Raw genomic sequence first — 13,295 nt, 5'->3', positions numbered from 1 at the left:
AAGCTGTTTATTAATATTTTTATGCCCCAAACGCAGCTGTACCAATCTGCCATATCATTATGACCATTATAATCCTGACGACTGGCTGCGGTGGAGGTAATTATGTCACAGCTCCACCTCCTGTTACACTACAATACACATCACGTTTATTTATTTATATATAAATAAACTTATAAGGATGGTTTCTGTCATTTTAGGTAGTTAATATAACGCTGACGCATGTTGCAAGTGGAAATTATTCGTTATTAGTTTTATTTAGTGATTTGATGCTATAGAAACGTGGTGTGACGGAGCGACTACCAGTTGCCATGCCAACCGTTTTTCAAGTTATTGAAAGATTTTTATTTTTATTTATTTTTTTACACATAAAACATTTCTTTGTAACTGGTGGAGTATTAATTAAATGAAAACAGGAGTGAGTCTGGAGGACGTGTGGTCGGGTTTATTCTGTGTCATTTATTTATTTTAACTGAGCTTTTCCTCAGTTTTACGTCGTTGTTGTTGCTTTTCCTTTATTATTGGAGCTGTGGGGACATGAAGCACTATTTAAATTTACCTAATTCAAGTATTTCTTGTACTATTCTCCTCAATCCCGAGTCCCTTTACTATCAATATTATTACTATCTTGTTATTATAACTATTATGTACTATACTATGTTCCTATTATATCACTATTATCACTATAATTATCATTGCACAAATGTAATGTTCATTAACATTTACACCCCCATACAACACACGTGTCTTGTTGTCTTACTGCACATTTAAAAAATAAATAAATAAAATAGTTGGACATGAAGCTCAGGATCAAAGGGAGGAAACAGAACATAAAACAACCGGATGATGAGTTTTTGAGGATGTGGTTTGTGATGTTGTTGAACGATTTGTGTCCAAATATATTGACCCGTATTACAAAGTGGTGCATTGTCGTGTATTTAATTCTGGAGTCAACTCTGTAGGAACGACATAAAGCAAAACTTGATTTTTTTTTTTTCCATTTTATTTCTTACAAACAAGATCAGAAGAAGGTCCTTTACTTGCCGGGGAGGATGATACCGTCGTACTGAAACAGAGCAAACAGGAAGAAGTTGTAGTTAAAAGTAATTAAAAGAAACTAATATTAAAACAGCAGCTTGTTGCAGAAACTCAGCCCTTCATGAACTCACTTTCTGCTGGAACCAGCGCATGGCCTCCTCTTTGCGGATGCGGTGCCTGAAACCGATGCGGCCTGTTTTCCGCTTCTTGTCGGCGATGCTGAATCCAGGTCGGCCCAGAACCTGAACACAAAGGGAGGAAGGAGGATCGGAAAAGCTCCAGATAAACAGTGCGTCCGGTTCAGTCCATAATTTGGTCTGTGGCTTTTTTTTTAAAACAGCCGAATAAACAACGTCCTGAACAACCTCCAGACTCAGATACGTGGTTTAGGACGCTGGATAAAACAGGCCCCAGATAAAAGTACAACAAACCAGCTCCAACACAGACTAAGTTCGACCAAAACAGGACGAGTCGACCTCCACCGTTCAACGTGCTGTAATTTAATTGTGCATCTTCACTATATTTTATTTATAATCATGTTCAAACTTCATGTTCTGCTCTGAGGCCGAGTATCACCGATTCATTCCCTGAATCAGATTCATTTAGAGACGTTGCAGCTTTAAAACTATTTAGATTTTCATTAAACTAATCCCACTATTTGCAAACATTCGTGACATTTCCAAAATATTCTTTTCCTTCTAGTTTCACATCTTTGCTTTTGTTTTTTTTTTTAAATCCAATCAGCTTTCAGTCCTCTCATGTTTGGGATCCGCTTTTATTAAATCTCATTACGTGGTTTTGCGAGAAGCAACGCGGGGAAACGACTCTCATAAGATTCACGGGGAGATTTCTGACTTGATGCAGGAAACGGAAGGAATTTAAAAATATTTCATATTTATTCCACAGGAAACCGGGTCTTTATTTGTTCTGCTCTTATGTGACACAAATTTAACTGAACTCTCCAGGTTCAGTTTTCCTCAGTTACTGGGAAAGTTACACACTCTGAACACAAACGGGTCAAGTTAAGTACGTTATGAAGCAGCTTCTGAAAGATCCCACGATTAAAAAACGCTTCAGTTTTTATCTCAACACTGATGTTTTTTTAATGTGAGGAAAATATTAATCAAGTAAGTTCAACTAGTTTCTACTGACGTCATGTCCACAGACTATGTTGGATATTTTTTTAACTAAATATAGAAATTACGATGGTACGAAAACACTGCTACAGCTAATTTGAATAAAATGCTACAAACTCATAAGTGTGTGCACACAAAACGAGCAGCGACAACAAGCATCAGACGAGCTAAATATGTGTAGAATAAATTCAACTAAAGCCTGAGAACTCATCTGTATCGGTTTCAGAGACTCTTCCAATGAAATCTCAGGGTTTTATTACAATAAAAGAAAGTCGACTGTGAGCTGTGATCTGTATTTTATTCACTGATGTTATCGTTTATCCTGACTGTAGTGCACTGTCATCTGTATTTTATTTATTTATTTATTAGCAATAAACAGGATTCAAATTAGCAGCTCTGCTATAATCCGGCACATTTTACAGCAGGATTCCTCCATCAATGTGCATCGTCACTAGCCAAATAAAACAGTATTACACTCTAACTGTATTCATGAGCCGCCATCCACACACCCACAGTGTTTAACGCTCGCGTCACTCACCACGTAGAAGTCCAGTCCGTAGATGCCGATGCTGGGGTCGTACTTGATGCCCAGATCGATGTGCTCCTGGATGCCGAAGCCAAAGTTTCCGGTGTCTGAGAAGTTGTTCTTTCTCAACTCGTACTCACGCACCTGGAGGAGGAGAGAGGAGAGCAACTTAGAAAAACGTTGACAGACGTGTTTATTATTTAATTATTCCATTTAAACAGACAATGTGTTGCTTCTTGAACATCTGGTAAATGTTTCCAAGTTTTTCTTTTAGATGTTAGATGATATACAGGTTCCACAACATAGTAAAGCAATTATAACTTTACATTATTGTCCATAATGGACAAGAAGTGTTGTCTGTAAAACGTCTGAAACTTTGTCCAAATAACCACAGATAAGGAACAGTTGATAAATTACTACAGAGGCCGCTCCAAACAACAACAACAACAAAAAAAATAAAACGAAGAAGAAAATGTGATAGACCAGTGCATGACACATAAGATCATATTTCCCTCTCACCTTCAGTCCTTTCTCCAGGATTTCCTCGGCTTTGGCGCCACGGACGGTACAATGGACAGCAATCTTTTCATTTCTGCGGATACCGAAGGATCTCACAGTGTAGCGGGCTGCGGCGAAAAAAGAAAAACTTGAGCAACACGTACCTAAATATATGAGATTAATCATCAGAGTAAACAAAAACTGTGCAAACAACCTCGACACAGACGAGCAGAAAACAGCTTCACCGCTCTGCCTCCTTAGCTTATACATTATATTATCTCCTGGGCTGATGCAATACAAAATAGTCTAATAGTCCCTGTTTTTACGCACTTTTTTATACATGTATAAAGTCTTTCCTGTGTCTTTTTATCTCAATGACAGCACAAGGGATCCCAGCACAAATGGCAAATAAACTTCTTGATCATCATCTTTGTTCCACGTTAGGTTAAGAGACCTTATCACGGTTTATTTTGCGACACTGACCCTTGGAGAAGACGGGAGTCTGGCCCGTGAGCTGCTCCAGCACCTTAGCAGCTCTGGTCAGTCTGTCTCCACTCTCACCGACGCAGATATTCAGGCAGAGCTTGCGGATGCGAAGCTCTCTCATGGGGTTCTCCTTTTTCTCACCCTGGTCCTGTAGAAGGTTAATAAAAAAGAAAAAAGAAAAGAAAATCACTAAATCAATTTGAAGATTTAACTAAATCAAAACTTACAACTACACCTGGCTCCTGTAAACTCCCCCCACACCTTGTCGTTTACTGCTACTCCTGCTTCCATGTTGAGTTTAGCTAGCAGAAATAAAATCTGCTAACCAGCTTGCACAGCCGATAAAGAAGCTTTTAATGATGGTTTGAGAAAACGAGCTTCGATCAAACGTTAAGACTATTCTTGTCTGTGATTCTCTTTGAGTCCTGACGGATCTGCTCTGCTTCAACATCAGACTCGGTCCAACACATGCCGGCAGGAGGACATGTCCGTACATATCCCCGCTGCTTAGCCTCGTTAGCATTACCCTTAAAAACTTGCGTGGTCAAAAAATAAAACTACCTCAAATCCAACTTAAAACACACCAAGGATAAAGAAAAGCATGCCTGTCGTTCGGTCTAAGTGACATAACCGCATCGCAATCTAATTTTTAATAACGGAAGTGTGAATTTTTAGCGGCTAGCCTGTTAGCATCCCTCGGTTTTACGCTTAAAACACTATTCTGTCACGTTTGTTGAACAAATATGACCTTAGTTTAATGTTTCATAGTTGAGTCTATGTCTCTGTACAGTATGGAGTTGTTGTGGGGACACTACAGCTCCGATGATTGTGGATTTCAACTGTAACTTCATATTTCATCGCCATCGTATGATGTGAGAAGCTACTCACCGCCATGTTGGATCACTAGAAGAGGACGTGACGTTTCCGGCAGCGGACATTTATAGCGGCGTGTCCGACGCTAATAGATCCGGACAAACATCATGGGAAAAACACAAAGGTTCCGAGTTCAGTGATGTCGGAAGCGATAAAATATTAAAACAAAAGATTTCTTCTTCTTCTTCTTCTTCTTCTTCTTCTTCTTCTTCTTCTTCTTATTATTATTATTATTATTATTATTATGTTTAAATTTAAGTAGTCTTTTTGTGCTATTTCTGTTTGTTATGTCTATTGTCTATTGTGTGAATCTTATGTTTGTTTTTATATGTTCAAAATAAAATAAAATAAAATACATTTTATAAGTGCACTCGTCGAGCTGATACAACTAAGTAGCAGTTAGTCCACCAGAAATTGTATTTGCAACAATCCTGCTTACTGAGTTTTCAAGCATAAATAAATAAACCTTTATCACTTGTAACTTCTCAGAGTAGATGCACATTTTTCTGTGATAGACTGAGAACATTTTAGTTTTGCTCAGATAAAACAATCAATCTGAGGGACATGGACAGGTTTTCATTTTGCCATTTATTTCATCAGGAATGGTTATTACACTCAGTTTTGCCATAATAAGGTCACATTGATTTGAAAACAGCACAAAAAGATATTTAATTAAAACAACAGGAGAAATAAAATTACCAAAATACATATGCAATTTGAAAGGGGGAAAAAAAATGGAATTGATTGCCAGTGCCAAATAAATAATAAGGAACTGGGTACTTGAATATGTGACAAAAGGTTTATTGGTTTCTAACGTTAAAATAATAACGTTCTTAATAGTATATTATATTATAATATGATAATAATATTTTGAAATGGAGGCACGCATGAAGAAAACATAAACAATACAGTCAAATTGTTGTACCGCTGATAATGTCACAGCTAAATTTAGAATAAATAAGGACAAAATGTTTGTTGCTTTACATGCATCTTTTATTTTGATGCCCTTTATTATCTGGTTTCAAATAATTAACTTATTGCCATGTAAAAAATCAGGACGCACACCAAACACACAGCAAACACCTGGGTCGGTTTGATAGCTGCCCAAGATGTAGTGCCCACAGAGGGACCTGCAGTCACTAAGGAGGACTTGTCGGTGAATATTTCTGGAGAAATAGTCTCTGGTTTCAGAGGTGGAACCGGAGCTTGAGGCTTCAGCAGGGGCAGGCCTTCCCTCCTCTGCTCCTCCAGGGCTTTGGCGAGGAAAGCCAAGGTCTTGCGCGCGATGTTGTTCTTGGAGAAGAGGTTGCATTCGGGGACGAAGAAGTGAGGGAGGACTCCGCTGCGAGCGTGGCCCTCCAGAGCACAGATGAGGTGCAGGAAGCAGACGGGAAGGTCCTGAGGGGCCCACATAGAGTCCTTGAACCTGAGTTAAATGAGATTTGTGCAGTATTGTTCAGCTACAGGTTCATTATGTGTCATTTAAATGAAATCCTGTCTCTCACCCCCATCATTTATCATTCCTCTGCATCTCTTGTGCTTCACATTTCCCTCATCTTACTACTTCCCCCTCTGGTTATCAATAAAATCTCTAAAGCAGGTGTCTTCAGTGTTTTTCATTCAAAGTAGGGACCCCCTACCCACTACATGTGTTATATATTAAACTCAGCCTAGTGTTTTATATATATAAATTATTAATTTTGCATTCAAATACAAAGCTATTCAAATAATAAACATCTTCAACCTCCATTTATCCTTTTACTAACATGTTGGATTAATTTCATGTGTATTTAACTGAATTTAAATTTGTGAAAATTAAAAAAATATATACAAAAATGTTTAACCAACCAAAGATTTTGCATCCCCCCCCTCCTGCAGTACCTCCATGGACCCCCTAGGGGTCGCAGATCCCCTTGTTGAAGACCTATGCTCTAAAATATAGTGTCCCAGGTTTGCCCAGTTACAGTTGTACTGGACAGTGTCACCATTTCTACATCTGCATTTATTCCCACCATTAAAAACATGATTTTGGAGAGTACCTGGAGGCCAGAGTGTGGAGGAAGGTGGTTTTCCCGTGATACGAGCAGAGATCTTCCAGCTCTTTGGGAAAACGTATTTTCAGACTGGCGATCAGAGATTTGAGGAGCATTAAGCAGGACTTTCTGTGACAGAGAAGAATCAGTTAAAGTATGAAGTGGTGCATTGTTATCAGCTTTGTTGGACATGTTTTATTAACACTGTAGTAGCTTTAACAACAGATACTCGTCATTAAAGCTTCCAATCATGAAAAGATGTAAAAACTACACGGCTCATACAGTTCGTAGTCTCACCGGCAGCATTTGGTGTCTCTTTTCTCGCAGCAGGTTTTCTTGTTGCCGTGGCACATGATGATTTTCTTCTCAATGTGAGAGAAAGAAATCCTCCAACTCTCTGAAGAGGAACAACAAAACAAACCCGTGAGACAGTATGACACATTGACACAGTTTACCTATTTCTATAGCACTTTTAAAAGAAGATTTAAATAATAATAAAAGAATAATGTGAGGCAATTAAGCCACAAAATCAGCAGGCCAACAGATAAACTAGGTACAATATGAAAAATCTCGTCTATATCTTGCCACATAAAAGACTTTTCTTTCGTATTTTTGCATTAAAATGACCCAAAATATCAGCAGATTTCACAAAAGTAGACAAAGAGAACACAGTCAAACAATATATGGAAATGTTCATTCAGGAAAATGAGCCAATATCCTCACCTTTAGCCTCCTCCTTGAGGTTTTTTCCTTTCTGTCTCTTTGGCACAAAGAAACAAGGAAAGCTTTTGAATTCCTGGCGAACCTTCTTGCCGAGCCAGTTGTCCACCTCTGGTCCATTGCGGACGGCGGCGGGCCAGGCTGGAACCTCCAAACAGACGCGAGGAAAACATTTAAGTCACATTAGGTACAATACTTTGCATATATCACTTTATAAATTACCTAAGAACTTTAATTTCTGTAGATCTGTTTTCTCTTTAGCAGTTGACAGATTGAATAGTTACCTCCAGTGCAGGAACCACGTCCACAGAGATCAACTCGGCGCTGTTGTTCCTACACAGAGACAAGGTGACAGCCGGGCTGTAAATTCGCTTCCTGTTCATCTCCCAGCGACAGCTTTTATCAGGCACTGGACACAAGGCAAAAGATTTAACCAAAAAAAACAAACACAAAAACATCATTTTTTAAAAGAATTTGCAATAAGCTTGGCCTCCTTTAAACCTAACTATGATACTAAATGCACTTAAAAATCAGGTGTAGATGCTCCTATTCAACTTATCTGAATATCTTTTTAATATCAGCATAAAAGATCCAGATGCAGCAGCAGCAACTCAGAGCAGAAAATTATCAGAGGAGGAGCAGAAAACCTTCATAGGTCTTGAGGAACTTGCGAACCAGGCGATGCATCTCAGTGAGGACCTGGCTCGATGACAGGGTGACATTGTTCTCCAGAAGGAAGTCCTGTATGTGGGTCCTGGTGGGCCGAGACAGGTTGATCTGGTAGAACAGGCCATCGTCCAGCGGTTCAGTCTGAAAGCGTGTAGTCGTCTGGATCTTCAGCATTATGTCGAACTCGTCTGGGTTGTTGATCTGAGGCAGGAAATATCAAATGAAATATCAATAACAGAGAAGTGTTGTATCATGCTGTGATACACATAATATCGCAACGCATTGCGACGTATTCGCCCATGTTGTTTTGTACCATGCCCTGTCATTTTATTGTATCGTAACACACTGGAATGTATTGTAATGCATCTTCCTTTAATGCACCATACTGACGTGACGTAACGTAACGTAACATAACGTAACGTAACGTATTCTGTTGTAAAATTTCTTCATTATCATATGTAAAGTATCGTGAGGTTGTATCGTATTATACTTAGCGTATTGTATTGCATTGTGTTGTATCGTATCGTATATTGTTGTACCATATTGTATCGTACTGTATCATATTGAATTGAATCACATCTTAACATACTGTACCCTATCATAGCGTGTTGTATTATATTGTATCGAATCGTGTATTGTTGTATTGTATAGTATTGTGTTATATTTTTATTGCATCATATGGTATTGTATCACATTGTATTGTATTTTGCTGTATTGTATCACATCGTGTTGTGTTGTATCGTATCATGTTGTATTGTATTATGTTGTGTCATATCGCATTGTATTGTATCGTATTGTATTGTATCGTGTTGTATTGTATTGTATTGTATTGTGTATCGTATTGTATTGTGTTGTGTTGTATCGTATTGTATTGTATTGTATTGTGTTGTGTTGTGTTGTATCGTATTGTGTATCGTATTGTATTGTGTTGTATTGTATTGTATTGTATCGTACAGTGTATCATATTGTATTGTGTTGTGTTGTGTTGTGTTGTATCATATTGTGTATCGTATTGTATTGTTGTTTTATTGTATTGTATTGTATTGTATTGTATCGTACAGTGTATCATATTGTATTGCGTTGTGTTGTATCATATCATATCACATTGTATCCTATCGTGTTGTATCGTATCGTATCATGTTGTATCGTATTGTGTTGTATAGTATTGTGTTCTATCATACCGTGTTGTATCGTATTGTATCATGTTGTATTGTATTGTGTTGTGTCATATTGCATTGTATTGTATCGTATTGTATTGTATTGTGTTGTATTGTATTGTATTGTATCGTACTGTGTATCATATTGTGTTGTATCCTATTGTATTGTATCGTATCATGTTGTATCGTATCGTATCGTGTTGTATCGTATCGTATCGTATCGTATCGTATCGTATCGTATCATGTTGTATTGTATTGTGTTGTGTCATATTGTGTTGTGTCATATTGTGTTGTATCGTATCATATCACATTGTATCCTATAGTGTTGTATCGTATCGTATTATGCTGTATCGTATTGTATTGCATAGTATTGTAGTATTGTTCTATCATACCCTGTTGTATCATATTGTGTTGTATCCTATTGTATTGTATCGTATCGTGTTGTATCATATCGTATCATGTTGTATCGTATCGTATCGTGTTGTATCGTATCGTATCGTATCATGTTGTATTGTATTGTGTTGTGTCATATTGTGTTGTGTCATATTGTGTTGTATCGTTGTATCATGTTTAAATCTTTCCATAAACCATTTTTGTTATCTGAGATAAATAACCTGCAAGAGTTTGTTTATTTTGAGATAAAAAAAAAAGGTGAGTGTTAAACTGCAGACGCTGTGAGTGATTTATGACCTCACCTTAACATTCTCAAAGTAGCTGCCGGTGGTGAGGACGTCCACTGACTGGAAGAAAGGCTGGTCGTTGTTGCTCTTGAGGAATTTCAGCAGGTTTTCACGGAAGTCGTTGACCAGCTCAGCGGCCCATCTCCGGTCCGTCTGCCGGAGCTTGAGGTCTTTGGCGCTGAGTTTGATAAAATGGGCCAGATCTGAGGAGATGGAGACGGGCTCCTCAACCACACCGGCCTCCTCATCTACAAAGTGACAAAGACGAGACGAGGAAGTGTTATCAGGTACTTTAATCAGGTGTAGCTGAGAGTGTTTGGAGCTTTACCTGGTTGTTTCTGAACTTTCTGCCTTTGTCTCACACGAGGTGAAGGGCTCGGTTTTTGTCTGGTGTCCTCTTTGCACTGCATCCCTTTAGATGGACTGTCCTCTCCGTCCATAGCTCACTCGTCCGGGTCTTTAACAAATAGAGATCACAGAGTTTCCTGTTTTATTTTGTAAAGTTTCTCGGTTTCCTGTTTTATTTTGTTAAGTTTCTCGGTTTCCTGTTTTATTTTGTTACAGTTCCCAGTTTCCTGTTTTGTGTTGCTCCCTGTGTTTACTACTTCCCGTGATTATTCATTGGTTTCTCCGTGGTTTGCTCCGCCCTACTTAGTTTCACCTGCCCCTCTTGCCTTTCCCTTTGTACCCAGTCACCTCGTTTAGCCGTGTTTGCCAAGTTTTTCCCTTGTCTGTGTATTTTTCTGTCTGAATTTTGATTAACCTGCCATGGTTGCAGTGCCTTCGGTTTCCTGTTTGTTCTCACTGAAAATAGTTTTTCTTGAACCCTTGCTGCCTCACCCCACTCTGTCCTGCACCTAATCGGGTCCCACAACACCCCCAGCAAACTGTGACAGTTTAATCAACACCTCAGATTGACCTAGATTTAATGTAGGACCGTTACATAAGACAGCATTTGTCTTCATGCAGTGGTAGTAAAGAGGAGGGCGGCCCATAATTTAGTCCCATACTTAGACTTAGACCTGGTCAGGTGTTGTCTTAGACACACACAGGACAAAATATCCAGTGTTTTGCAACAAATAAACTCTAATTAGGACATAAAGATATTAAATCCTACTAGTTTACTAGTGTGCCTAACGAATCAGAGCATTACATGAGAGCAGGCTACAACATTTACAAACAGCCACAGCTTCATATTACCTCTACAGGCTACTGTGAGTATCGGTATGTTGCTGTTTGGGAAGTAAATTGGGTCACAAATAAGATTATAAAGCCCTATTTAAAACCTAAAAATTACAATTTGAAAGGTCAATAAATTAAACCCTTATATTGCACAATGAATGACTATATCATGTCACGACTGAGAGATTAAAAGATGTGGTAATAATGGGAGTTAACGGGACTTTTAAGATCGTAAGAGTTAAAGTAGTAAATTGATACTACACAAAAGCTAATAATGCAATCCAGTCAGTATTTTAGATAATCAACACTTAGTATTCAACACTATTAATAACATTACTGCTACATGCTACTGTGAGTCTTGGAGTAAATAAGGTCTCAGACAAGGTTTTAAAACTCAGTATTTAATGTAATTGATGATATTGATGATGTTGCCCTGATATTATTAGTCAACGAGAAGAAATAAGGGAACGTTTTCAGTAATTATAACACTGCTCTTTTCATATATTCGTGTCATACAAACTGTAAACTCATGTACTCACGAATAATCTAACGAAACAACTGCACAGTCATGTCTGTTTTAAAATACTACAAACCAACAGGAACCATTAGCGCCCACAGGAGAAGCTAAATGAACCGTTACTACTATGAAACCACTAGAAATCAGCTGTTAATCTCTCTAACAGACATAAAGTTGGATTAATTTTACTCTTGCAACACTTTTAATCGTTCCTCTGGCTTCTTATTCGTCAAACAAAACAACACGACTCACCTGAGAAGCGTCTGCTGCAGAAAGAGATAGAGACTGCTTTGTTCTTTTCCTCCTCTAACCGCTCTATGGTTTCACTTTCAATTTCCAGGAAGTGTCCCGGTCTTTAATCCCACAACGTTATGCTGCTGAGTTTCAATCAATAAAACTTGAGAGTTCACTTCATAGTGTTTCACTCCTCCTGTCCACAAAGTAATCTTCATCCATTGTTGTTCTTTTCACCTATGATTCAACGCAGCACATCATTTATTCTTCTACTGTCAAATCATGGCTCGGCGATTATAATAACGTTGTAAATTGCGCAATGATACTTAGCAGGAAACTTGAGACATATGTTTACTGGGAAGACGCAGTCATTCCGGCCTCGGGCTTTTCCTCACTGTACCAATCACGTTCATTTGTGAACCCACCTTATTTTATATATTGTGTTTTATTGTTTGCTGTATTTTTTTTTTTTTATTGCACCGAAACCAAAGAGCTGACAAACTGTATTTCATAGTTTTTCCCAGGACAATGACCCTGAAACTTCTTTATTCTACTTCTTGATTTACTGGAACAAGTCTCTGATGAGTCGATCACATCCCAAAATCCCATTTCCCACTTCACGCAAAAAGGAGAACAGACCCGAGGAGATGGGGTAAGAACCTCGTCCGGTCACGTGGGGGTGTTAACGTCCTTTATTCGGGCCTGTTTTGCTGCATCTGGCCCAGGACTGGTGAATTCATCTGGAGTCCCTTTGTCTGTTTTGTAGAAAGAACTCACATATCCCGTGTGGTGGAAGCTGATTTATAATTGCAATTATTATTAATTATTCAGCGTTTATCATTATTATTAATATTACATTTATTTGGTCGATTATTTTACTTGTATGTTTGAACACGTTCGAGGGTGTTGCATTGTCATGCTGTGTTTGTTCACTTGTGTTTGCGTGTTAAAGATATTGCAGATATAGATAGATATTGAAAAAAACTAAAAAAAAAAAAAGAACATGTCAGGACGTCTGTAACGCATCAACACAACGGGCCCAAGGACACGATCAGTTTTACAAAAGAATAATTAAAGAAGAACAAGGTGGATGTTTTGGAACGAGTCAAAGTCCTGATTAATCCCATAGAGATGTTGAGGAAACATCTCAAACCTAAAGGTGGTTCTGCTCTGAGGAACGGACTAAAATTCCTCCACAGATATGAAACGAAACGATTCGTTGGATCAACAAAAGAGAAAAGCTTAATATTTCTTTTTTTCCCGTTTGTTTGATAATTTACCAGCGTATATGCACTGGGGTTACGTGAAAAGAAAACAGACCATGTCGTCTTATGAGCTACAGGAACATTCATTCGTTCGTTTTCTGTAACCACTTGTCTTCTTCTGGAGGTTTGTTGGGTCCCAACTGTCTACGGCCAATTTAGAGGCAGATGGATTCGAACCCAAAACCTTCTTCCTGTGAAGCATCAGTAAAAAAAACTATAACTAAATAATCATCGAGCTCTGACTTTATTGACGACTGCTGTGTTTACGCTCGATGCTTCTGCAA

At 38.3% G+C, this 13,295-nt stretch overlaps 2 protein-coding genes across 2 annotated transcripts; both read right to left on the bottom strand.

Moving 5' to 3' along the window:
• Positions 1 to 920: 920 nt before the first annotated feature.
• rpl11 (ribosomal protein L11) lies at positions 921 to 3,987 on the bottom strand. The gene is made up of 6 exons (XM_047604338.1): positions 3,943 to 3,987; positions 3,679 to 3,829; positions 3,217 to 3,323; positions 2,710 to 2,841; positions 1,167 to 1,277; positions 921 to 1,063 (listed from the first exon to the last, which is right to left on the bottom strand). Exons 1-6 carry the CDS (start codon positions 3,970 to 3,972, stop codon positions 1,034 to 1,036), a joined length of 561 nt encoding a protein of 186 aa, XP_047460294.1. The 5' UTR covers positions 3,973 to 3,987; the 3' UTR covers positions 921 to 1,033.
• Positions 3,988 to 5,123: 1,136 nt separating this feature from the next.
• LOC125019502 (cyclic GMP-AMP synthase) lies at positions 5,124 to 13,180 on the bottom strand. The gene is made up of 9 exons (XM_047604312.1): positions 11,765 to 13,180; positions 10,142 to 10,270; positions 9,829 to 10,061; positions 7,955 to 8,177; positions 7,592 to 7,716; positions 7,311 to 7,455; positions 6,885 to 6,984; positions 6,594 to 6,716; positions 5,124 to 5,980 (listed from the first exon to the last, which is right to left on the bottom strand). The coding sequence occupies exons 2-9, from the start codon at positions 10,251 to 10,253 to the stop codon at positions 5,584 to 5,586; spliced, it is 1,458 nt and encodes a 485-aa protein (XP_047460268.1). The 5' UTR covers positions 10,254 to 10,270; positions 11,765 to 13,180; the 3' UTR covers positions 5,124 to 5,583.
• Positions 13,181 to 13,295: the final 115 nt, after the last annotated feature.

Source organism: Mugil cephalus, chromosome 14 (assembly GCF_022458985.1).
Source record: "Mugil cephalus isolate CIBA_MC_2020 chromosome 14, CIBA_Mcephalus_1.1, whole genome shotgun sequence".
Classification (NCBI taxonomy): domain Eukaryota; kingdom Metazoa; phylum Chordata; class Actinopteri; order Mugiliformes; family Mugilidae; genus Mugil; species Mugil cephalus.
Note: the sequence above shows the minus strand (reverse complement) of the source record. Positions and strands in the feature narration are given on the sequence as shown.